The 26,892-nt window shown below is 38.4% G+C and overlaps 1 protein-coding gene across 2 annotated transcripts; it reads left to right on the plus strand.

Moving 5' to 3' along the window:
• The first annotated feature begins 1,663 nt into the window (after window positions 1-1,663).
• Window positions 1,664-20,681, plus strand: ARL6 (ADP ribosylation factor like GTPase 6). Of its 2 annotated transcripts, none has more exons than XM_064468786.1 (8): window positions 1,664-1,851; window positions 4,767-4,917; window positions 7,399-7,460; window positions 9,196-9,264; window positions 11,595-11,689; window positions 15,513-15,642; window positions 17,144-17,199; window positions 19,825-20,681. In XM_064468786.1, exons 2-8 carry the CDS (start codon window positions 4,795-4,797, stop codon window positions 19,848-19,850), a joined length of 561 nt encoding a protein of 186 aa, XP_064324856.1. In that variant the 5' UTR covers window positions 1,664-1,851; window positions 4,767-4,794; the 3' UTR covers window positions 19,851-20,681. The 2 variants fall into 2 exon arrangements, with proteins under 2 accessions (XP_064324856.1, XP_064324849.1); XM_064468779.1 differs by lacking the exon at window positions 1,664-1,851 and adding an exon at window positions 1,950-2,037.
• Window positions 20,682-26,892: the final 6,211 nt, after the last annotated feature.

A 26,892-nucleotide genomic window follows, 5' to 3' on the forward strand; every position in this document is an offset into this window, starting at 1 on the left:
CATCCTGCATATTTGACAGGGGAAGAGCTTTCTCACTAAGGACTGTCAGGTTTAACATAGGGTGTATAATGAAAAAGGAATATTTTGTTTATATCTGGTTACAGAAATGCCTTTGCCATTATTTGTTCTTAATTCAGCTTAGAACTAGTTCTTGGATATGGACTGATTTCAGTATAAAAAATAAGAGACAACACCCTCCCCTAACACAGATTTACCCCACAACCCAATTCGCTTTTAGAAAGTGCTTCAACCCAGAATTTCACTGTAAGACTTGTGCTACTTGGTTTCCCTTTATGGCTCATAATGTGACTATGCAGGAATCTCATCTTTTAGTCAGAACCTTTCTGGGTATAGCGAAACAATGAAATAATGATTACTGTTTCCCTCAAACCTTTAATAATAATGAAAGCAACAATAAGAATTAGAAAAACCAAATTACAGACGTTTGCTGTATTTTTAATCTTTGGAGCTTAATGTGAAGCGCATTATAACTGGGAGCTTCTGACTTGGGCCTTTTAGCAAAAAGAACTGTCCACATCACTATCAAACTGTTATTTCTACTGCTCTCACTCCTCTCCCCTGGGCAGAAGTTGAGACAATAGACTGAAAGCAGTGTTCAGTATAGGTGTAACTGCATTAGGGTTTTTCATAATGAGGGGTGTACCTCTCTGTGAAGGGAAATTGCTTCTTCAAGCCAAGGAAGACCTCCTTTTGGGAAGCAGATGCAGAACTGTGCAGTCCACCCCAGCTCATTGCTTACCTTCTGTTTAAAAGGGAACGGCAAACCTAAAACTATGCTTAAGATCTGGAATTCCAGAAATACCAGTGAGGGGAGTGTAAGGGACTAAGTTGCTCCAGCTAGTTGGCCTGCACTGCCAGTCTGTGAGGGATGAGTATGAGACAGCACACAGAGCTTTTCCCTGCCTGAGCTTCTGCTTGGCCGTGTAGGGTCTCACGAGGGTCTGCAGTGTAGGGCATCGAGCTGAACACAGGGAGTGGTGTATGAACCATCTCATACACCCTGTGAATACCTCAGCAGAGCTTAGAGTGAGAAAACCTCATTCATCCAGTTAGAAACAAAATTAGTATTTTAAACTTCATTTGATAACTACAGCAGCATAGGAAGTCACAGAACTCACAGAATGGAGAAATTTTGGCAGCTAAATATAAGTACGTGGTAGAAAGCACACCAGGGTTTAGTTTATTTCCGCTCCTGTTTGGAGCTCATTTTAAGTGATTTGAGTAACTTTAAGTTCGTACAGCTACCTATGACCAGTCCAATGGGACTGTGCCACACAACAAAAAATTGCTAACGTTTCATTCTACATCTCATGTCTGGCCTAAACCAGCTGTCTTCTTCCCAAAGCCCAGCTGCTGTCATTACCTAAGCGACAGGCAGAGTTAAGATTTTCCCTGACGGCTGTACTCCACCGAACTGCCCGCGCAGGAACAGGAGCTGCTGCGGACACCTTCGGTCGTAGTTTTTTATTAGGCTTTTCTTCCTACATGAATTGTAGTTCCCAAGGGGATTTATCTGAGCACTTTCGTTGCAGCCGTGCAAGAAGGAGGAGCCGGCGTCGGACAAAAAATTACAAAAAATTGGACAGAGAATGAAACGGACGCGGTTCCTACACGTCATCATCCTGCGACGCCCGCCCAGCCTATGTGACGGGCGCCCGGTCACCGCTGACAGGGCAAGAGGCGAAACTGCTGGAGATGACGAGAGTCCCCAGCCGCGGTCGGTCCGCCCGCCCCGGCGGCAGCACCGCACAGAGACTCCGCCACCAGCCTCGCCCGCCCCTTCACACCTGCCGGCGGCAGTTGGGCCAGTACGGGGGGGCGTGGCCTCGGGTGAGGCACCGCCCCAACCGCCGGCCTCGCCTGTTGGCCGAAAGGGGCGGGGTTGTTGCGGCGGGGGCGGGAGGCGGACTCGCCTGGGGAAGGGATTGGCGGGGGCGGGGCGGCGGTTACCTCGGCAACGGCGCAGGCGGCGGCGGCTGGTGGCGGTCGGGCCTGGCCGGCATCTGGCGGGCCGAGGTCTGTGAGGAGGTGGAGGGGAGCCGGAGCTGCCGGCCGGTCCCGATCTACCTGTGGGGTAGCGGCACGAGGCTCTCCGCCCGCCCTGGGTGGAGGAGTCGCATCCGGGGGCGGCCTTGCCCGGGGCCTCGGGGCAGGAGCGCCCGCTGGGAGGGGGGCGGCTGAGGGGGGCACGGTGGCGGGAAAGGAAGCCCTGTCTTCCCAGCAGCGCCTAGCAGCCCGGCCGCCATCCCGCCCGGGATCCCGGCGGACAGGGGCTTCCCGGCTCTGGCCCCGGGCGCTGTTGGGGACGTGCTGGGCCCTGGCTCCTCACCCCGTCACTCCGAGTGGGGCGGGAGTCGGGGGCCCTGCAAAAAAAAAAGAAAAAAAGAAGAAACTGTAGTCTGAGTTCTGAAGTATACTAATATGAAAGGGCCTCCTGCGGGCAGCTTGGGCAGCCTTGCTATCCTGGCGTTTGCATATGAGCAATCCAGGAGAATTAAATTGACTTTTAGTGCCGTTTAGTTTAGAAGGGACTCCACAGGCTATCTGCTCTGTTGACCGCCTCAAAAACTCCCAACCCCTATGTCCACAGCGCTCCATGGATCGTCGGTCTCAGCTTAGCGTGCGGGTAATTGGAGTAGGGGGCAGACATGCCTGCCTTAGCGGCCGGCCGGGAGGGGCAGCGGTGGCTGCCCGGCATCTCTCGGGGCTGCCTGCAGAGCTGAGCGGCTCACCTGGCTCAGCTTCCGAGCAGCCAGCCACTGCTTTTATAAATGCTTCACGTGCCTGGTTTATCTTCAGGAGTTTCACGGCCTGGTTAGTCCCAACAGGTGTTAATCACTGATGCCTCAGACCGCCTTCTTGATAAAGGTTTATGGAGTTTGATAACAAGTTCTGGGACCAAGCTCTATCCTAAATAATTTTAGGACATGTCTAACATATGCTATATAGTATTGTAGGCTAAATATCAGCCTGCAAAAAAAAGGAACGTGTGCCAGCTGTAACTGCTGTAACTTGCTACAGCTGAGGAAAAGAATGGGAGAAAAGGGGCAGGGCAAAAAGTCAAGGGTATGTTTTTCCCGTTGTATTCTTAAATAATTGCTTTGCCAACTGTTATGAAAAACTATTAGAAAAAATGGCTATAAACAAAATGTTGCTAGGAACTGTTGTCAAAGAATGTGTATTTAGGCTTTGGGGTTTAAAAGTGAAGGCATAGAAGCATCTTTTAGGTGCTTGCACTTTCTTCTTTTCCATTTTAAGAGTACTTGCAAGGTATTTTTTTGGCCTTTATTATCTAAAATACATAGATAAAGCTCTTGACTGGACTAGAAAGTAATGTGTTTTGGGGCAGTGTTTTGTCAGGCTAATTTGGTAATAAACACTAAGCCTTAATCTGCTTTCAGAGTTTCATGTATATTAAAAAAGGAATGAGGCATAAAACAAAGGGAGTTAAAAGAAAAAAAAAATTTTTTTTTCTTTGAGGGAATTGCTATAACTAATGTTGGGCTTGTTTAATCTGGTGACAACTCCGTGTAGCTGTTACGCACGTAGCCAGCCTGTAGATCACTAGCAGTCTTGAATCAAAAAGCACTAGATAGAGCTTTAAAAAGCATATGTAATTAAAACAAAAATATCATTCTGTAAACAAAGGCAATGGCTTATGTGACTTTATTAAAAGATTTTAAAATTATTTCTACAAAAATGCAGTTAATCATGGTTTTATAATCAGTTAGTGAAGAAGGAAGACCAAATACTTGTCATTGATGATGTTTTTTCCACTTCTTCCTCCTGCCATGATTTTCTGGGGTAACTTAAGAGTTGTTCAGTCCTGAGTGGTTTTACTTTATTGATAGAAAAATCAGCCTTCAACACGCCACAAAATTTATGTGGCTTAATTAAATGCATATATTGAATAAGTCACAAATTTTTTGGCTCTCTGCTGAAATTATTCTTAGTGGAATTCATTCAGGATAGACTGAAGTTATCCTCTTTGCAAAGTATGTTCAGCCAGGTACTACAAGGGAACACGTGATGTAAGCTCCTTCAAATATGCTACTGCCAGGTAACTGCAGTCAGTGCCTGGGCAGGAGGAGGAGTTCGGCATCTACCTGAAGTGTGGGCGAATGTTATGGTGTCTGGCTTCATGTCTGTTTGATCTTTTATAATCTGTTTCTATTTGTAGTGAATGAATTCCTAAATTATGCACATTAATATCAGCAAAGCCTGTTACAATTAGAGTTTGAATTGAATTGACAGAGGTTGCTTTATTTATTTCAGGGTTCAGCAAATTAGGTAGCAGGTGCTGAAGGAGGGAAATACTCTTTTGCTTTGTTGTCTAAGTTATGAGGACTGACTTCACTGACAATTTGAAGTAAAATGTAATGGTCTTCCCTTTTTTCAGTTTGGTGGAAGGTAAGGAGGTGTTGCAGTTGTGCTCCTATTTGGACTGCTCAGAATGATGGCAATATTGCTACCCAGTGAATCACGGATATTGCATTATATAGACAGGGCTATAAATGGCCAACCTACTTTTGTATCAAGGCCTCTTCGCTATAATCAGCTTACGCTCCATTTGCTTAGTATACTGAGCAAACCTGCTGTGACAGTGTTTGTGTAGTGTCTTATTCACACTGTCCTTTCAAAAGTTTAAGGACTGCTTAGCCACATGCCTACCTGCTGTGCTAGCACTGCTGTACATGCAACCATTTTCCAACAGCTATTTCCTCCTCTGATTTTCTGAACAACAGGTAATCCCTGTGTATTTGAGCCAGAATTATGGGATTGTTTGACAGGCTAGCGGGATGGCTTGGGCTGAAGAAAAAGGAGGTTCATGTTTTGTGCCTTGGCTTGGACAACAGCGGCAAAACAACGATCATAAATAAACTTAAGCCTTCAAATGTAAGTAGCCTGCTTAGTTCACTGTTGACGTTTTTACTGCAGCGTTCATGTTTTCTTTAAACTGCTTTTGCATGCTCTTCTGCTAACTGTGACCATGGAAAAGATGTGAAGAGCTTTTTGATTTAGTACCGTGGAATAAGAGTTTCCAACTAACTAAAAATAAATGTAAGCATCTGTGTGTCTGTTATGAAAACGCTTCCCCAAAAACCCACTGTTAATGTGGCACACTTTTTTCTAAGGTCACCCAGTAAGGAAGGGTTTATGATGGCTGAAACAGCTGATGATCTGAAAAAGTTTTCTTAAGTTACTTAAATAATTGCTACAGGATTGCAGTTACGAGTGATGTGTTAAACATTTGGGATTAATACAGTTGTATAAAAACGTACTTGTCTACATTTATCATGTTTATTTTAATTTCTTCCTGAGGATAATAGGTATATAATAAATAATAAAATAGGAAATAATGTGAAGATGCACACTTAATGGCGACTTCAGCATTTTTAAAGCACAATAGCTTTCAAAATAAGTAGCATTTATACTGGCAGTTTATTAATCCAGTGAAAAGTGTTTCAGGCCACAAAGAGTGCATAGTATTCTGAGCAAAATTTAAAGTACAATTACCTTGTTTCTAGTTATGTTTATGGAATAGAAACAGATGAATTTTGGTAGGCATTTTCAAAGCCAGAGCGTTTTGCATCTTGGTTATATGAGTCTGGGAAACCACGATTTCTGCTGTTTACATCAGGACACAGCTTTTGTTTTTTAATTTTATTTCAACTTTTCCTGAAGACTACTGCTGGACACTGCTTAAAAAATGTACCATGGTAAAGAGTCTGCTGCTCTTCCATTCCCAGCAATTATTCTTCCACTGAAAAATTAAGTAGATTTATAAGCAAAGACTATAAACTGCTTACTAACTGCTGCCAGTCGTTTGGGGGAAATGCTACAATTTGCCCCAGGCAGATTATATATTTATGTAATTTTTGAGACCTTTATTGTAGCAGGGTTTTTATGTCATGCCTTAAGCAGGAAAGGATTCCTAACTAGAGTTGAACACAGACTTCAAGATTTATCACAATAATAGGCATTAGAGAAGGTCCCAAGGGAATTACACAAGTAGAATAAATAGAATTTGTTTGCTTTACTGTAAATCATGTAATGAGAATTTACTTCTGAATGTGTTCATTTAATGCGATGCTTTAGGAGGGTAGCTTTGCATACAACTTGGCCAAGTTCTATCCTTGCAAGACATGACAAATTCTCTAATGTGCAACAAATGTCGTTAGATCAGACTTGATTAAATTGTTTCTTTTTAGTAAGTTCAGTGGGCAGATGATTTTGAGCTCTGCATCAACTTGCTGTTTTGCCCTAGGAAGAATGTATCAGGTGTCTGGCAAATACAAGTGTTTCTCCATCTGTTTGCAGTTGTTTCTTCTTGGCCCGATAAATAAATTTGAAACAAATGTTAAAGAAATAACACCTCTCCTACTCTGCACAAATTTTCCCTCGGTGACAGGAACTGTTGACTAAACTGTTTACAATGGTGGAATGCTATTTTCAAAATGAAGCTGCAGGTGAACAAGCTAAGCTTGCTTCAGTTGTATTCAAGGAGTCACCTGCTTATAGATAGCGTTTTCAATACAGGGCTCTAGAAAGTCTGTAGAAGGATTGCATGGCACTTTCTCAAACAGCTCTGTAATCTAAGGAATGACCTTTCTCTCTGCTCAGTATTGATGCTTCGTAAAGGAGCTATTCTGTTATACCAACTTAGCTGATAGGTTCCTTGGCTAGTTCAGCAGTAAACTTGGATATCAGACAGTTCTACTAATAATGTTTTATGTTTTGGCCATTCCTCTGTGGTAAATGGTGGTTTCTTACAGTGGTCTAGGAGGTTGAATAGAACTATGGTTAGGCCATTCTGTAATGTCTGCTGTGTAATTTCCAATGTCATATAGACTCCTCCAGCCTATGGACAGAGCTGGGAGCATGGCCAATCGAATATCCTGCTAGAAGTATATCCTCTTTTGTCTAAGAGGCTTGGGGTATTGTGCAGACTTGTTTGGGCTGACATTGTGATTTCCAAAGTGCACAGATATGGTGAACTTTGGCCTCAGGCATAATCTTCAAGTTGTTCTCTTCCATGTTAACCTATGTCCTAATTACGTCACAGGTAATATCCACACATACATGTACATGCAGACTAATGTAATGGGTGGAATCTCACTCTTGAGGCTAAAATGTCTTCAATGCTTTTGTCTAACAGCATTTGCCCTATTTCCTAGAAAATACAAAACCTTGATTTATAATTACTGTACTTTTCTGGGAACTTTTTTAATATAAAGTATATGGATTTGTAGAAAGTTTTTGTATTGTACAGTTATGGGGAAAACTAGATCTGTAATGTATTCATGTTTCAGATATATTTCAATATTTGCATTTTTCTAACTTGATTGTTAAATTCATACTTTCTTTCCTTTAAAGGCTCAAACTCAGGACATTGTTCCAACAATAGGATTCAGTATAGAGAAATTCAAGACATCAAGGTAGTAGTTTCTTTCATTTTCTCTATTGCAGTAGTAAATTAATATACAGTAGTTGGACTCAATTACCTCTTTCAGTAGGTTATAACTGAGTATAATGTGTGGCGGTATAATAACATGACATGCAGTTTGCTGTAATATTGTAGTACCCGGGAGTCCTAATCATGATCCAGGACTGAAAGTGCTAGAATATATTGTATGGTTTGAGCTGCTGTAAAACTATGTATGTGGGGAAAAAAAAGTTCTTTGCAATAGTGTGTTTGCATCTGATTTCTGTCCATTAAGAATTTCAGAATGGGGCACTGTTACAGACTTGAGGACAGACAGTTGCTTAGGTGACAACCTATATTCCATTAAGCACTCTCACTGGAGGGACTCTGAAGAAACTGCGGTCTAATCTCATTAAATGAAAAATGGTGGCTACAGTGTTAGCAATCTAGAGATGGTGAGGTAAAGGTCAGGAAAAGGCGGGAGAAATCATTAGCAAAATGAAGGCTAAAATTTAGAAAAGGGATATCGTAAGACAAATGCTTCAAGGAGGTAACATTAAATTTTTTTTTTTTAAATTGTTCTGTAGCCTTCACAGAGTATTTTTAACGGGTGCAGTTAGTCTTGAAACCAAGTAGTATGCCCTACTGGATGAGAGATCTGCAAGAAAATGGTTAATTCTTTGGGCTGATGTGTAGGACTAATAGGTTTCATATTTTTATAAGAGGCTTAACAACTGTATTCTGTCTCAGTAAAGCACAGAAGAGAAGTTTGGGGTTTGGCTGTGTGAGAATGTAAACCAATTTATATTGCTTTCCTTTGTTCTGATCCAGTAGTGGGAGAGATGACCTGCAAATAGACCATGTAGAACAATTGAAAAAACAAAGAAACCACGCCCTCCCCAAAACCTCATTAATATTACAACCAAAATGTCATTTGGGGGTTGCTAATAACTTCATACATGGCAGAGCAGCTAGCTGAGAATCAGGTGATGTCTGGATATGGAGTGAAAGGATGTTTGGTGAGCTTCCTCTTCTAAACCTCCTCGTTTTGGTGTGGCCTCCACTCAGGGAGCTATTTGGGACTACCCAAAGCACAAAAGCCTAATGCTGAAGTTGATGTTGCCTCTGTAGACATATCAGGAGTGGATCAGAATTTTCTGTAATGTTCTTTAAGTTGAATTGCAGTATTTAGTGTTTGGGTGAAATCTCAAAGTTGGGAAGACTACCCTTTCTGGTTTGGTCACTTGACATAACCTGTTATTACCAGAATGTTATTTTTTTCAGAAGACGGATTTTTTTTTTTAAAGCCTGTTATTTTGTATACAGAAGCCTTTGGATGTTATTGGTGCCTATCTAGGGACAGAATTTAACACAGGCTGTGGATTTTATGTTATGGCTCATCTGATTTTCATTTACTCAACGTTATAAACAATATTCAATACTAAAATGATCAAAAGAGAGGCTGAATGGGAGTTTATTTTTATTTGATATAACGTTTTAGAATTGGTTTAGTTATTTTATTCAGAGAATAAACAAACATGTTTTCCATTGTGGAATATTTCTACAATAAGACCACAGAAGTGGCTAGAATAGTTTGAAGGCAGATAGAGTAACCAGAGTTCCTTTGGGACTCTTTCTCAGTTGATTAGCATTCAAGTTGATCTGGCTTTTTTCTGTCAGGGGAGCAAAGAAAATAGTTTGGGTTTGGGTTTTATTCTTTGTGCCTCATGCACTTCTTTTCTTTGCAGTTTGTCTTTCACAGTGTTTGATATGTCAGGTCAAGGGAGATACAGAAACCTCTGGGAGCATTACTACAAGTAAGCCTATCATTTATTTTAAAGGATTGCTGTTCATGTTAGCTGTCATGTACATTATTTAAACAGAAGTATGATAATAACTAGTGGTTAGAAATGATTCAGAGAAGACTTACACCTGGTGTTTGACACAAGGTCAGTCTGGATACTTACAACTTTTTTTTCTGTTGCAAAAAAAAAAAATTATATGCTGTTAATCAAGATGCTTTTGGGGGCATCTTGTTGACCCAAAGATTGGGGGAGCATGCTAGAGATGGGATTTACATATTGAAACCTGAAAACCAATCCTGTAAGAAAGCACCAAGATGAGTCAGGTTTCTAACTTTTGTGTTCTTCTGTAGACAAGTGACTTAAGACCCAAAAGATATGGCTGATGGTTGAGATTTTGAGGTGAGGGAAGTTAACTTCAGAGAATGAGGCACATGTAACTAAGAACTTGACCAAGTATTTTTAGATGTTACTTACTAAGCAGGGTATTAATTGTAATTTATAACATCGCAATATTGCCTTATTGGTAATAGATATAATTTTCCGTTTTTCTAGCTTCTAGTGAAACTTGGATCTCCATTTTTGTTGTCTCATTGTTATTCTGTAATACCTGATGCTGATTTAAATAAGGTGAACAGTAGAGAAATAGAATGGAGAAATTCTGAAGATTATAATATTGATTAAATATTAGTTTTTAATGTGATAGACCTTAAAGTGTTCTTTAACTGAGGATTAACACTTCTCCATTCTGTGTAAAATGTGTTAGCAATTTGAAAACGGGTGGGTAGGAGATCTTCATTGTTCAGAGTGTTAGATGTATGTCTCATGTGTCTTTTGGATTTCAATAGCAGATGCCCCTAGGCTGCTTTAAAATGCTAGCCAAGTGCTTCACAAGCAAATAATTTTTCTGACTGCTCTGTTTAATGCAGCAACTTATCCCTTGTGTGGCATAAATTACTTTTTTCATCTTAACAGTGAGGGAGTTTCTTAGGTAACGCTGACAGTGAAATGTGCACCTGTTTGCACCCCTGTTCCTAAACCAGTGCCACAGTGACATATTTGAGATTAACTTCTAAGAATAATGTAAAAATAATAATGTGCTGTTCAGTTTACAAAGTTAAGCAAGATTGAATTTTACAAGAATTGCAAAATGGCAATCCAATCTGATCAAGTTCTAAGTGTGTTCTTTGGAGTGCTTGGAGCTTGCTCTTTTCTTCTATTTGGCTTGAAACTTAGGATGTCCTCAAAGTACACTTGTCTTAAATATATTACTGTTACTTGTTTGTGCTGTTGTTTTTTGGTAGTAAATACATGCTAGGTCTCTGATTCCTCTAGAAAGCCCTGTAAGCTCATAAAAATTATTTAGGTGTTTTCAGCTAATATGGAAAAACTTTATTTGCTGTTGTGGTTCTTCTGTACTCCAGAAAAGAATGGAGCTTCTCATACAGTCCTAGGCAGGTCAAGTTATATCTGTTTTTCGGTAGGTCTAAGACTGTTTCCTATCAAAATACGAATGTAGATGGTGCTGGGGGTGAAGAATGTATCCATAATGGTCTCACAGAGAAATGTAAAACTAAGGAGAAGTGAATATTACATTAAAATGTAAATTTAAAATAGTTTTTGTGGGTGTTTATCACTGTTCATTTGGATTGGTCAGACTTTATTTTGCTTTCAAGTAAGTTTCAATAAATGGAACATCAAGTCATAAAACACCAGTAATATCCTGACATAATGAGTTGTATATATGTTGTGACTGAGGTCATGTTGCCAGCAAAATGTGTTCATGATTTGAAATATTTGGAAGTTTTTACCTATTATTCAAAACAAAAGAAAGATCCTGTTTATACAGACTTTTGAAAAAGTTAAATTAATCTGCATATGCCTAGTTATCAAACAACTGTGGACACAGTTTTTTCTAAAAAGGTAATTGACGTTTCTCTAATAGACTTGTTTTAGTGTAGGTAATAAAGAATTTCTACAACAACCTGTCGTGAGATTTTCTTTGTCTGTCTGATCACACTGTCAGAACGGCAGTTGGTTACATTTTCAGATTTCATTTTTCTGCCTCAGCAGTGAGATCAAGGTTTTTTCAAGAGTCAGTGTAGACTGAACCTTGTATGAGTCACACAGCTAACAACCTCATGTCTCAAAAAATCATGCAGGTTACCAAGAGATTGAATTTCAGAAATAAGACTTGATTCAGATATTAATGGTAAATAACAACCACAAAAATTAGAGGGGGGGTGGAAATCAGGTTTGCTTTTTTGGTGTTTCTTCTGAAGCCTTTTCTTAATCACAGTTTGAGAACCTACAGTTTGCCTCTTTGCTCTTTTTATGTCATGCAGAGAAGGCCAAGCCATTATTTTTGTCATTGATAGCAGTGACAAATTAAGGATGGTTGTGGCCAAAGAAGAACTTGACACCCTTCTGAATCATCCAGGTGAGAAGGCTTTTTTCCCCTTCTGTCTCCATATTTGTTATGTTGTCTAAAGAAAAGCCTTTATCTGACATATTCTGCATTCTGGGTACTTTGCAAATATTTTAGCCATTGATGAATACTAGAACAAAAAATAGTCTTCAATAAGTTTGGGGGGGTTTCTATACCTATTCACATTTGCAAACTGATCATATTTCAGTTGGCTACACTGAGTTGGGCTGGTGTCTTATTAATCAATATAGATCAAAAGTTGCATTGTTTTGAGGAGGAATAGACTTTGACCCTTTGGAAGCTGGAGAGCCTGTATGTGATGACGAACGTGTACGAAAAAGTATATTCCTGTCTGGATTTTTCCATTAAGACAGCTAATGCCTTTAATGTAACTTTTAATTTCTTTTTTATCTTAATTATCTTTTTTTTTTAATTATGCTTTAGCCAGAAATAAGGAGGGATAATTATACTGGTCAGTTTCAATTGCCTATAAAAGCATACATGGGATGGAAGATGCTAGGAGATAATTCATGATTGGAGGCTTGGTTTTAGGGTTTTGTTTGTTTCTTTGGGTTTTTTTTTACGTGAGGCTACACTTTTTAAATTAAGTTTAATTTCAGTCAATTCTTCACTTCTTTGCCCTTCCATAAAGCCAACATTACTGGAATGATTTTGTAAGCAATATGCAGTTTTGACTTTCAGCACTTTAGGTAGTTGCTCTGACTAACTAGATTATAAATCTACATGCAGGAAACTTAAAAGTGAAATAATTCTATCATTTCTTAAGATGGTAGAGCCTTAACTTGTGAGGTTACCGTGCTGAAAGTAAGAAAGGAGAACCTGACTTACATTTCTAACCAGGAGAAGTAGTATGTGATAGGGGCAATCATGTTACTATGATTTTATTTTCCATGAAGACTGTAATACATTAGTTCATCAACAAAGATGCTGTAGCTGAGTGTGTGTGAGCTGTCTGGACCCTTTTAATTTAATGTTCAAGGATATGAGCCCCTTCAAATGCAGACACTGAAAAGACAGTCTTGCAGTGGTCAAAGGGGAAGGCAAGGTGAACCAAAGGCTGCAGGTGGACTACACAGAGGCGAGGGAACTTTGTTCCAAAGCAGGTAGTAATCATCATGGTAAAAGGTGATTCTGTTGGTAAAATGGAAACCACATAGGATCAAGGGTGGGAGGTAAAGACTGCTATAAGAAGTTACTGGTTTATTAGAAGGGAAAAGAGTGAAAATGTTAAGACTGAGGAGATGGAACCTTAGGTGGGGCTCTTCATTTAAGCATTAACAGGTTATTAATGCTGATCTAGCAGCTGGTCAGTGCTCTTCGGTTCTTGATGTGTTTGTGTCTTTTAGTTCCGAAAGGCCGTGGCTATGGCCACCTAGTACGTTCCCTAGAACCAGGAAAGAGCAGTTTTGTTATTTCTGCCTTGGAGCAGCTCAGCTCAAATGCAGCAACAGTGTTCCTGTTTTACCGGTCATATCTAAGGGAACCAAAAAGAACAAAAAGTTCTTCTAGTGGTAATGTTTGATAAAAGTAGCTGTTAACTGAATCAATATAGAACTGGTTTATTATATCGTTATTTTTATTTGTATTACTGTTCAGCTTTTCTTCCTGCATGCCCTACTTTCTCCCCATCTATGCTTCTGCCTTTGTGAACCTCCTGGAGTGGTTTAAATTTACATGTTTACTGAAGGTTTTAATGGATGCAGGGTAACAACCTTGAATCAATTCCTGTCTCTGAAAATCTTAGCAATTCTTCAGTAAAACAGTTCCCTCTCTTTTTTTGTCAGACTTTGCCTGAGGTTGTCAGGTGAAAGGGAACATGTACTGTGAAGCATTAACGGGGTTAGAAGTTTTACTAGCTGGGACTGTTGTGTGAATTGGAACTATAAATTATTTTTACTTACATAAGTGGATAATGCACGCTACAAATACTGGCTTGTTTAATGATGACTGTTATTGTATTTTTTTTAAATCAAAATTCATTCTACAGCATTTTGCAAGATGGTAGTCTGTAGGTTACTTGTTTTAGATATTGACTCTTGGGTCACTTGACCTCTAGCACATGCTTCTAAAATAAACTGGAATTCCTGTAAATTTGAAAATCTTTGTATAAAATTACACATCACATATATCTAGTGTTAGGGATTTTTTTTTTTAATGTGTTAACTCATAACTACTTGCGACTAGAAAATGTTGGCTTTCCATTAAGACCTGTAAAAAGTGGTTGGGGGAAATACTGTATGGTAGAAAATAATGTCATAAGGTAGGAAGTAACAAATTTCTGTGACCACCACTTTATTTAGCAACCATCTTTAAGTGTGCATTTATGAGTTTGTGTGGGTAGGTTGTGCCCCTTTTCAATTGCTTTTAAAAACACTGAAAATTCCATTATTAACTTGGCTATTTGCATATGTGATGTCAGTTAATTTCTGTGGGTTTAATTCAGCGGTAACCTGCAACCTGTGGGTACCAGGTTTCATTTAATTATACTATAGATTAATGTAGAAATTTCAGTCAGGAGACACAAAAGCTGTTCAGCTATGGAGTCGGAACAGAGATTTATTGATACTCTGTGCTTCTGTTTTGAGGCCTTTGATTTGTGTTAGAGGATATCAGGGGAGAAAATAGCTCCAGATAGGGTAAATTGTTGTAAAAATTGTCAGCGTTTTGGTCAGCACTTGTGATCTCTCAGTATGTGTTATCTCCACTAATTTTGTGGAAAGGTTCGGTAGGGGGTTAGAAAAAGAACATTAAGAAGAAGGTTCAAACCACTTCAGCATTGACAGTTTGTTGGGTTTGGGGTTTTTTTTTGTCCCCGTCTGTCCATGTCCCCCTGCTCCCACTGGGGACACTGGCTTATGTTTGAAGTTTTTTAATAAATCCTTATCTTGTTAACTATGTGAAATAACCTTTTATTTTTACTATTTTAAAAAGAGCCTGTATAGCAGTTTTCACTGGGGGTGTGTGGAGTGTGCGTTAAGTTCTTTTCCCATCAAGAAATGATTGATAGACTCAAATCTACTTTTTTTTTTTTATTATTCTAATCCTGTAATTCATCCCTTGTTTAAATAATGTGACAAATTCTTACAGTTAGTCTTGGTGCTGGAAATTTTTTGGCAGTTTTACATCTCTAAGATTGAAGAGAGTAAAGTTTGTTTCTTTCAAGTGACTCGCTAGTCTTTTGTGGTAATCAACGAGGCTTACGCTTTTGAATGTGTAAGTATGCCAGAAATTGCCAGGGTACTTGGTTTGGTCTGTAGCTCTCACTGGTAGCTGAGAAGAGCTTCTGGAAAAGAAATTCTTCTTCAGGTGAGGGCGGGATAAGGGATGTCCAGACATGTACATTTTTTTCCTATTTTATGAAGTCATGGATAGTCTCCAGGATGCTAAAAGATAATTCAGACTACCTTTATGCAGCTATTGTTGTGAGGTTATGAACAAACACAAACCATTTTTCTGTCCATTTTACACATCCTGTTCTCACAAAGCAGAGATGGGTAGTATTTGTAGGCAGTTGTTTGATCTCCTGTTCCTCAGCATCACCAGCAATTTATACCCACAGCTTTAAATGTATGTATAAGGTAGGGGGCGAGGGGGTGGAAGATCCCAAAGCCTGCCAGAAAGTTTGTGAGCATTCTTGAAGCATGCATCAGAGGCCATGTGACCCAACAGTGTGCATCTTGGTAGGATACAACCTTCAGAGAATTGCAGTTACAGGTGAGCAAAATATCTTCCTGTATCGTTTGTAGTTTATTACACGTAGAGGTTAATAAGTGTTGCATAATGTCATGATAGTTCTACTTCTGCTCATGCCTAGATATTAAGCACCGTCGACTGCCTATTCTCTTCTTTGCTAACAAGATGGACCTCAGGGATGCAATATCATCTGTGAAAGTATCTCAGTTACTGTCGTTAGAAAACATCAAAGACAAGCCCTGGCATATCTGGTATATTTCCCTTTTTCTAACCTTTTATTGGTATTACTTTGTACATTCCTATTTTAGGTCTATGATGCCACTCAGTATTGTATGACATAAATTTAATAAACCAGATAAAATGCTGTGCTGCCACATGTAGAAACAGTAATAATATTACAATGTTTGCTATGAAACTTGTTTTAAACACACAATGCATTCATGTAGACTGTCTTGAAAACTTGTACAATAGAACTATTACCAAAATAATGAAATGGAGGACTTCTAGTGAAATCAGAAAGCAGTGTTCTTATTAGAAGAACAGCTGCTGTTATTTTTTGCTAGGAAATTGAGCAGAATTGTTATCAGAGTGCTGCTGCTAGTTTGTCGTACAGATTTCAGAATATCAAAAATAAAACCTGTAGAGTTGTGGGTTTGGGTTTTTTTTCCACTCTGTGGATGCTTTAGTAAACTATTGTTGAAAAGCCATTTACTAAACTGTTCTCATGTGAATTCAGAGGGACACCATACTCTGTACTATGTAATGTTTGAGATTTTAGCTGTAGGAGCTAGTGTCTTCTTTCTGAAAGATGTAAGCTTTTGTATAAATAGAGGGATTTTGTGCCAGTATTCACAAGGAAAAAAAATTCCCCTTTTATCAGAAGTGTTTTATATAAGTTAGATTTTTGTCTTGTTGAAGTCCTCAGACACTATAAGTAAAAGTGAATTCAGCAGATAAATGCTGCTGAAAATTACAATTTTCATTTTAGGCCATTTAATAGTAACCTTGATTACCTGGGCGTTGTTTTGGGGTCACTGCTTTATGTCTCAGAAGTTACACTGAATTCTTGAGCTCCTTGGTAGATAATTTTACAGCTAACCACAGTAACACTCCAGATTGACTGCTGTGCTAGTTTTCATAAGCTTAAGAATGAGGGGCCTTTAAACAGTTAATACCCCTGTGATTCAAAAGGTAGATTTATGCTGTTCTCAGTGTAGCTCAATATGTATGAACAGACACTCCTAGGGTTGCTGTTACAATGAAGGGTGTACACACTATACTTTCTTCCTCCAGTGCTCCAACATTCTCACTGTCTGTAGCAACCGTGTGGGAGGACAGCTGGAGTCACTGATCTTAAAGGTCTTTTCCAACCTAAATGATTCTATGATTCATCACTGTTGTAGGTAGTAGACATCTATTATAGCAGTCTGAAGAGGGAGTTATCGAAGTGGAGGTGCTGCAGAACAATGTGGCTGCCTTGTGTGGGAGCTCTTCCAGAACCACTCATGTTCTAGGAATGATTCCTGTGCCTTGAAACTGGTATTAAAATAGATGACATCTTGAAATGCAGTTTCCATATTGGGAAGGTACCCTAGAACATATCACTTGAGAAGCAGTCTTCTCCATGTGAAGAAAACTTAAGTAAACTGTACTTGATGCTACTTTGCAATATTGTAAATTACAAGTACAGTGATGACTCCACTAAAACTGGTCTTTTTACAAAGTTTTCATACTTTGATTTGTTTCTTTCAGTGCCAGTGATGCACTTAAAGGAGAAGGATTACAAGAAGGTGTGGATTGGCTCCAAGGTATCTGATACGTAATTCTCTTACTCTGTTTTCATTTTGTTATTTTTTTTTCATTTTGTAAGGTTTTTTCTTTATTATTTCCCTTGTTTTCTTTCTGTCCAATTCTGCTGCCAGATCAAATTACACAGTGAGTACTGATGTTCTATCTCATATTTGCCTTTCATTTACCTCCTTAATGTATACAAAAGATCATGCCAGTTTTTCTGGCAAAAGTAGGTACTATGAAATATTAATGCAAACTCTTGCAAACAGTGTAACACTTTCTTGTAAACAATAATAATACCAGCTCCTGCACTTCAATTTGTTATTGTGGTAGTTCAGTTTGTTCTTCAATTTATTCCTACTGTCCTGTCCCAGTTTTACGTAACAATGTTATCTATTAGGAAATGGCAAAAAGCAGGCTAGAAAAATAAGCAAAGTACACAGACAAATACACCAGTTTTGATTATTCAAATTCAGTTCTTTATTCTAGAGCCAAAATAAGAACAGCTTACATTATAACAATGGTAGCATGTGCAAACACTCATAACTATATAGAAAATAACAGATTGAGCTGTGATGATATATTGCATACATGTTTTCAGTTACAAACTTGGTATAGATACTGTATATCCTTCTGTTGTTTGTTAGTAAGGATCTGGTCTCTTTTGCCCTCCTGTGTACTGCTAAATGTATAGAGTAGTGAAGCAAGGTATTGTTTTGCTAGACTCAATCTAATTTTAGCTCCCTAATTTACATCGTTTACATCATGAGTGCATTAGGTAGCGTGGTATAATCTGAATCTGCAAGATGGTGTCTCTGTACTGGCGTGTTCTGGGCTCTGGCAGCCGCTAGATGTCAGCAATGCTCCAGAGTCAGTGCCACTGAACTGATTTCCTTCAAAATGCAGCTAAATAATATCCAACATTGTCCCTGATTTAACATATCTCCATTTATCTATGGATACCAGCCTGTCCTTTCTACTTAGAATCCTTATGGCTAATTAGAAAGAGATGGTTTATTTTACTGTGTTTTTACAGAATATGAAACTGTTTGCTCATGTTTTCAGAGGAAGGGATACTAGCCAAAGTAGTCTTTACAAAGAGATTTACTGCCCTAGAGAAGAACAGAGATGCGTTCTCCACTAGCTAAAAGAGTTCTGTGGTGGGGAACCAGTATCTTACTACTGAGTTTCCTTCACTGCTATATGCCATTATCATAAAGTCAGATTCCAAATCGCATAGTTTCTCCTCATTTCAGGCATAGTTCTGATTTAGTAATATTTTCCTGTGATTTTCAGGGTCGCTACTTATCTTTGAGGAACCTTCTAAGTTTCAATCCATTTGAGTTGATGGTTTTGTTCGTAGCTTCTAGCTACTTAAAAGGATCTCCAATGCTTGTCTAAAAACTTTCTGACAAAATATTTAAGTTTTAAACGTAGATTTTTTTTAAGCACAATAAGAAGGTGCTCTGCTGTCACTCGCATAACTCTTCATAGCTATTCACGTTTCATGGATTGTTAAACTTCTTCATTTCCTGAGCTGAAATTCTTCATGGATGGACTTTATCTAAAAGAGTTTCCTTTAACTCCCTGGCTCAGTGTCACCAGAAGCTTGAGGGGTAGAGTTAAAACTGTATTGTTTCCTAAGCACGTGCAGTTTGGCAGTTATACTTTTAATGGATGAAGACTTTGATATTTCAAGAGCAAATTTTTACTACAATTTTCCTAATTCCTAGAGCACTAGATGGAAATGTTTGAAACAACTCTTAAGTTATAGCGGTCCCTAAATCACAGCCTGTGGATGCTGTAAAATGCGGTGGAGGAAATGACACCTGGTTAATCAATGCACAGTTCTTCTTGTCAACAGCCATGCTTTCCTTAGTTACCTTTTGCAGGCCCATTTCAGGTAGTTCACAGATTGGGGGCAGCAGGGGAAGAAGGTTTTGCCTTTTTTTTTTTTTCCCCCTAATGAAGGCTGAGTTTGCGTATTTCCCTATTTTTGTCATGGGGTTACTATTGCAACAATACATAATCAGTAGGGTAAAACTGTCTCACAACGGCCTAAACCTGGCTCATGTTCCCTATTAGTGGGGAAAATTGTGCTGATTCCCACATTTTGTAATGGGGATTTGGTACATTTATGCTACCTAAGGAAATGTTTGAAGTGAATTGAGAAGTGGCAATCGGACAGCAGTATGGAGAAGTGTGGCTACTGAAATCAAATAAGTTTTCGTGCAAGTTACTCAAAAACAAACAAATCCTTTGCTGTTGGGGAGTTAGTTCATGTTCAGTTATGTGGAAGCTGAAATGTGTACAAGGAATTGAAATGCGTACTTCATAAAGTAAACCTCCAGCCCTTATTCTCATCAAAGTTACTTTATAAGCCTGAAAAAGATAAAAATTGAATTATGTGGAAGACTCTGTGTTTAGTTAGCAATATTTGGGAAAAACAACTTGGCTGTGGAAGAATTTCAGAAGTGGGTGAGAGAGCAAGTTGAAAACTCTAACTGCATTGTTCTCCATTCTTGTAACTATACCAAAATATCTCTTGGTATAGTGCTGTAACCTGGACAGCACTGGGTTATGTTTTCAAAAGCAAAATAATTCATCTTGTGTTAAGACTAGCTGTTTCTTTTTATTAACAGATCAGATCCAAGCAATGAAGACATGAGAGATAAATAAAAGATGTGTGGCATTTCTTTACAAACTTTGTCAGTAGGTGTACAAGTTCCTTGGAAGGGAAGAATGGCTTAAAGAAAATGAACAGTTCCACTAAAATACACTGTGCTGACTGGTTTCCTTTTAGTATCTCTTCCAGGAAAACTGAATGTAGACAACATAGCACCTCAGGTATGCACACTGATGAATTAAATTGAATCTTGTGACTGGAGAGCATATTTTAAAAGAAGATTTGTGTTAACAATAAACATCTGCATTCATGTGGGTTTTAAGTGATAATTAGCCATCAGAAAATGCCCCTCGGGTTTTTTGGGGGGAGGTCACCCTTTGACCAAATGGAAGTATTTCTTTTCCTGAGAAAGAATAATCAGCACTTCCTGAAATAGAGCTGCATGAGATACCTACTGATTTTAGGGGCCCATTTTTAGGTATTTCTGCAAATTTTTTATTGTAACGTTTTATGTTGGGCATTTAGTAACCATCTACAATAGGCTTCTAGAGGAATATTTTGATTCAAGATACAAGGATTCAAATATTAAATGTGTTTGTTACAGATGATTGCAGATGTTTTTAAGGAACTGCTTTTAATGAAATGTTACAAATTGATTTTGTGATATGCCATGGTTATATTTGCATTCCCATCAATAAAACTTCAAATATACAACATGCCATGGTTTGGTTTTTTAGCTTAAATGTGTTCGTTGATGGCCTTTACATCTTAGAGATTTTTGGTTTTCTGTCAGTTCGTTTGGAATTTGCTTGTCCATTTTCCAAGGCAAATAGCGCTGTATACTGTAATAAAGCTTCTGACAAGGTTGGTTTTTTATTGCGTATATTTGTTACACTTTCAGATAAAATAGACTGCTCTTCCAGATATTTAAGGAGCATGTAGTTGGAAGTCATATTTTTGTAAACAAAGTTAAGAGACAGTTCATTAGTTTACTAGATCACTAATATGAAATGTGTCTTTTACTTCTGTTCTGTATAAAAACTGGTTTACTTTCAAGAATAATTTTTAATAAACTTTCTGACTTCAAAGATGTACCACAGGTAACAAATTAAGCCAATCCTAAGAACCTTATTTTTGTCATGCCACCTCTTCCCCTTTAATCCCTCCTCCCTTATCCAAGAAACAAGCAGACTGGCACTGGGAATGCTGAAGACTGTATTTAACTGAGCGATTAGCTGATTCCTGTGGGAGATGTAATATGTAGGTCTTGCAAAAGCTTCCCCCCCCGCTACCATATAAAATGCACAAATGTTCTGTAAACATGCCTTCTAGGGCTCACTTAATAGAGGAATATTTGGAGCAGAGACCTGCCTGAAATGGTAGAGCAGTTTCATGTACTTTCAGTTATTATTGAACGGTTAAAATTAACTCCCCTGCTTTGCTAGAGGGAGCTAAGACTTCTGTAAATAAAACTTCCTTACAGGATGCTAGAGTTCTGAAAGTTCAGGTTGTCATTAAAGTATTTATCTTTCATGTCTCTTTCTGTGACACCTTTGGCCTTCTGTCAACTCTGAATATAAATATCTATACAAGGTCAAATACAAAGAAGAAAAAATCATCTATAATTCGGAGACTTTTTCTAACTCTGAACTCTGGGGCAGATATTTTTCTGTTTACTTTGCATTGGATAATATGGTAACAAAAATAACGTTTGTTGGAAACATGTTTTGCAGAGTAGAAGTATTTAGTAATTATTTTGGTTTACTTATATGACTCATTTAAATGAAACATTTAATTTTAAGTTGGCATTAATTTTTTTCTACCAAAGAAAATTTAAGTTCTTGCCTAAAATCTGTGTTTCTGGCTTTCTTGAATAATCTGGACCTTGATGGCTTTCTGATTATTTTGTTAGACTACACAAAGTACTATATTTATCCTATGGATTGCATTTGCTATCATGGGAAGCTGTTAGAACCTGCTGCTTTGTCCTTCCACCCACAAATCTGAGGAATGTATCCTGTTGTCTTTTACTTTTTGCTTTCTGATGTGATTAGTAAGCCCTTTCTGAAAACAGCATTTAGTTATTTATGTCAACTATTGTTCCATTTCTTGGGTTTTTTTTCCCTTCAGCAGCTCTTTCTGTTCCTCTCCTAGGAGAGGTGTCTCCCAGGACACTGGGCTGGACAGAGACCTGTTAGAAGGAGTGGGAATGGGGACAGTCCTGTTAGTGAAGTGCTTGATTTCCAGCCCCATCCTCTCCTCTTACAGCTTCAGCCGTTACTTGTCTCTCACTTCTAGAACATCAGTGATCGTTCTGTGAACATAAAACTACCAGAAGGATGCCTCTGTGTTCACTTCTCCTCCCCCCATGCTGTGCAGCATAGGTCCCTAATATACACAGTTGCTACAGCATCGAGTTGCTTTAATAACACTGAATTTGGTACAAGGATCATATCTTGCACAAAACCTTCATGTGTCTGTGCAAAATCACTTCCTTGAAGTTGTTTTCTGAGGGCCTGATGGCTGTCAGTCTTCAATGGTGTTCTCCCGTTAGATTTAGGATGTTAATTTAGTGAGTTCTACCTGGGTGTCCCGAGACAGTTTGCATGTACGAGTTTATTGTCCCTTAAGAACAAAGCAGACAAATTCCTTCGGAGGTTTAAATGAGACTTGCAGAATATTCCTCTTTTTTTCTCCATGTTACTATAGGTGTATTCATTAAGTGTGGGGACTTGAAAGGCTACAGAGTGACTGAAAGAGACTGAGAGTTTGGTCTTTATACCCCATGCAACATTACATGCTGTTCCTTCTGTGCATTAAGCACACTGCCTTTCTGCATATTCATGAATTTCCTCAAAATATGCCTCATAATGCTTAAGACTACAGCATTTTCAGCTAAAACATTAGTCAGTCATTCTCACATACAGTGTTGCCTTCTACATCCTTTCTTTACCAAGTAGGGGCTATCAGGTAAACATGTGAATCCTCATTCTTTCTAGCCTTGCCTCTCTGGTACTTGGGACATGAGCCCATGGGAACTTTGTGTTTAACCTGTAGCTACTTGCAGGTATGCCAAGAGTCTGTGAAGACTCTTGGGCAATTTTCTGTTAACTAAATGGAGTTCTAAGTGTTAGTATGTTAATGTAATGGAACCTTCTTTTAATCTCAGCCCTCTAACTATAATATGCCTGGGGGTTTTTTATTTACTAAAAGGAAAGATATGCTGCTGTGGAAGGCTAGACATAACAGCTCAGCTGCACTGCGTAGTTGTCTACAGGAAGGTATTCTGATTTGGTAATATGTGGAATGGTAATGTTGCATTTCAGTGCTTCCTTAAAACAGCTGTGTAACCCTCTGTCTCAGAAAGCAGCTCAACACTTAGAAGTTCTAACTAGGGAATAATACTTTGTTAGTAATAAGAAATAACATTAACATTGATTCAAAATACCTGACCTTAAAGCAAACATTTCTTATGCCAAGAAATACAGATGTGTTTTGGTTTAGGGTTTTTTGTTGGGTTTTTGTTTTTAAGTTGTTTGGGAAATCACTCTCCTTATGATTAATTTCTGTCATCCATTTCTTCCATTCTTTCTGGCCTGTCTTATTTTTATTTCACAGAAATCCTTACAAATCTTGCTCCTAAACTTTCTGGTCTGCTCCTTTTAATTCTTGCTGAGTACTCTGCTAGTGAAATTTCGCAGCTCCCTTCCCTGTTGTGTGTGGGGTTTGTTTGTTTTGGGTTTTTTGTTGTTTTGGGGTGGGTTTTTTTGTGAGAAACAAAATGGATAATGAGAGAAGGTCACAGAAGACTGGAATTTTAAAAAGGAAAAAAAAAAGGGGACTACTGAGAAAAGGCTTCAACTTTCCTCTTTCAGAAAGGTCAGGCAAGTTTGCTTCCAAAGGTTAACTTGATATGCCCTGATTATTCTTACACAGCCCATACTTCACTGCAAATTGTAAAATGCACTGTTACTGTGCTAAAGTAATATTATGTGTACTAGCTATTCAGAATTCAGGACTTAAAATGCTGCCTTATAACAAATGCCAAGTGTTTCTAGTAATGCTCCATAACGATACTTCAGTTCTGAGACTCTGTAGCTCCTGTCACAATAAGTTACATCATGAAAGCATCTGTGTTGGTATGAACCAGCACTTTATCATTAATTTATCAGTGTTCAGTCAGTTGGATTGCTACTTAATTGACTGAAAATTTCTGGCTATATGAAGTTGTTCTCAGAAGTACAGTGCTTATGTGATAACATACTGTTATCTTTCAATAGATGTCAGGATCTTGCCCTGCAAAGCAGCCATGTTTACTTCTTCTACTTTTCTAATGATAGCATGAAACCCGCTTCCACTACCCTTTTCCAAAATCAGTCTTTAAAAAGAAAGCTAGGCTGTTAATGTCTCTTGTCTACCATTAAATGATCTTATATTTTACAAGTTGTTTATCAGAAGATTAACTTAATTATATTACAATCATATTACTTGGGCACCAACTCACAAGGGAGTGTAAGTAATTTCTCTGTGAATCAGGGGGTCCCTTTAAGGATCAGGTTAACTTGCTTAGTAAAAGAAGTATAAATTTAGAAACTTCATGTTAGTCTTTTTAAAAACAATTCTGTCTTTGGAGATCAGTGAGTAGATTGTAGGCCTAGCAAGATAGTTATTGGACCAAATTTAGTTTGCTGAAGAGCTGCCTGGCAGTTCTTAGTAAAGGGAAGAAAAGACAGTAAGGAAAGGATGTAAGAAATCAAGGAAATTGGGATGTATGGAAGTTTCTTTGGGATGAAGTAGATTCATGCTAACGCTAACTAATATTAAAGAAACCCAAGCCTTTTGAGGTTCAATGAAGTGACCATGATAAATGATTGAAGTAGATGCATGGCAGCACAGGCTCCCTAGTAAGGAGAGCAGCCCCATCAAACTGCTTCTGTAGAGAAAAGGCAGTTGGTGCTGAGCACCCAACATCCCGAGGCTGTGTGTTTGAGTTTCCTTAGTCTAGCTCCTTTCTGGCCATCCAGACTGAGTGCCTCTTAGCTATTGGAGCACGTTGGGTGCACTCTGAGCTTCCCAGTGTAGTTTCATCCAAAAAGAATTCAGTTTGTGTAGTCCCAACCTACTTGCAATGTAAACAAAAGCACTGCTAGTGAGGATGATCTTTAAAGTAACCTCGTGACCTGAACTAAAATGCTAGTGTAGGCATGCCTGTATGAACTTAAGAGGGAAACAATCCCAAAGTTTTAAAACTGTGGAGTTGAACCCACGTAAAAGACTAGGAGAACTTGGCAAGAGGTCTCCAAATGTGAAGCTTTCCCAGGAATATTTCCAATGAAATAGCTAGTAAAAATACAAGTTTGTAGTACAGTCCAGTCGGAACTGGGAAAGTTTATTCCACTAATAAAGGATATAACCATTAGGCAGGGGTTAAGTGGTAACACTTCCAATTTAGAGGAAATGGCATAATGTGAGTTGTGAAAAATAGGCAGTCATGAGTAAAAAGAGTTATTATCGGCTGTTGGACATCGTTGCCGTTCCAGGCATTTTCTGTATTTATGATCACACAGGTTTAAAGGTGTTACTAGGGAAAAACTTTGCAATGCTCCCCCCCTTCTTTTTTTACTTAAAATCTCACTCTGCAAGTAAATATCTGTTTTACTCTTATCCACCAACATTTATTAGTGTAAACTGAACAGGAGAAAAAAGTGTCTAAAAATTGAAGTAACAAGTAGCAAAGGGATTCAATGAACCAGAAAGTGTATATTGTTTTCAGTGATGTCAATACTCCAAGAATTTTTTCATCATTTATTATAATATCAATAGATTACATGGAAGCAACTTGATCCCAATTTAACATCTTTGTCTGTGACACCGGATTTTGTTGGCCAGTAGTTACATTCTTGCTTTAGAGGAGTAAGGATGGATGAAGGGTTTCTTCTCAAGGGTAGAACATTTCTGCTGGGAAAGGTGATGCTTTTCTCTTGTAACACTTCCCGCTGTCCCCCGCCCTTTTGTTAGGGGATCTTTTTCATTGGTAAGGTAGTTTTCAAAGGGAAAGTGTTACTCTGTTTTGAGGTGCCTAGAACCCACGGGTAACTGTCTGGTTTTTAAGTTTTCTGCTGAGGTTTGAATTAAGAGCAAGGCAATGCTCCAAAAAAATTTTGGCAGGAGTTTCAAAGCAGGCTGAATTGATCTAGAAATTAATCCACTTTAGTGGTTAGAAAGTATTGCTGTGTATTGTAATTAAGTTTTGAGCCTTACTAGTTCTTTAACTGGTACCATTATAAAATAAGAACAATACATTTTATCTTACAAAACAATTGCAGAATAGCCATTTCAGTGCTGACTTATCAATATTAGCACATGTACAGACCTTTTGTGTTGTATCATTACAGTTTCTGGAAATTAAAAGATATGTATCCAAAATCAACTAGTTTAGGTAGTAAAAATATTTTTGAGTACCAAATTTTCTTTTCTCCCATTCCATAACTGTTCAAGTACTACTTAGTTCTCTGCCTACTCTGATATGTCAGAGTATGTCTGATATGTCAGTAGTAGTGCAATGGTTCAAAAAAGGTTTAAAAATCCCTTTTGTCAGTAATAAGTACCTTGCTTTCTTTGAGATGTCTGTTCTGTCATCGTGTCAGACAATGCACTTTAACAAATAAGTCCTTGGTTTATGCAGTAGACAAAATATCTACATGCTTTCTTCAAGGCTGTAGCGATTTTGGTAGTGATAAGTTAGCAGTTGGACTCGATGATCTTAAGGGTCTTTTCCAGCTGTAACGATTCTATGATTCTAGTTGCTTAAAAGTTGTTAAGTGAATGACAGTTGATCTGATGGTGGTATCATACTAAATAGGTGCACTTCAATCAGCTCCTAATATAAAGAAAAGTTTACAGCTTTATTCAGGGAATTAATAAAAAGATAATGCGAACCTTTCTTTTCAGCAGCAGTTCAGCACACCCTGAAAAAATTTGGAAAAAGTGCTGTACATCTAATACTTATGAGCTACAGTAAGTATATGCTATAAAATGGTATCTTCCATTGTAAGGAAACCCCTTTAGTCTCATTGCTCAGATT

The sequence above is a fragment of the Phalacrocorax carbo genome, chromosome 1 (genome assembly GCF_963921805.1).
Source record: "Phalacrocorax carbo chromosome 1, bPhaCar2.1, whole genome shotgun sequence".
In the NCBI taxonomy this organism is placed as follows: domain Eukaryota; kingdom Metazoa; phylum Chordata; class Aves; order Suliformes; family Phalacrocoracidae; genus Phalacrocorax; species Phalacrocorax carbo.

Coding starts and splice junctions, on each gene's coding strand:
- ARL6 (XM_064468786.1), top strand. CDS start 4,795: ATGGGATTGTTTGACAGGCTAGCGGGATGGCTTGGGCTGAAGAAAAAG. Junction 4,918..7,398: donor ATAAACTTAAGCCTTCAAAT/GTAAGTAGCCTG, acceptor TTTCCTTTAAAG/GCTCAAACTCAGGACATTGT. Junction 17,200..19,824: donor AGGTGTGGATTGGCTCCAAG/GTATCTGATACG, acceptor TTTTATTAACAG/ATCAGATCCAAGCAATGAAG.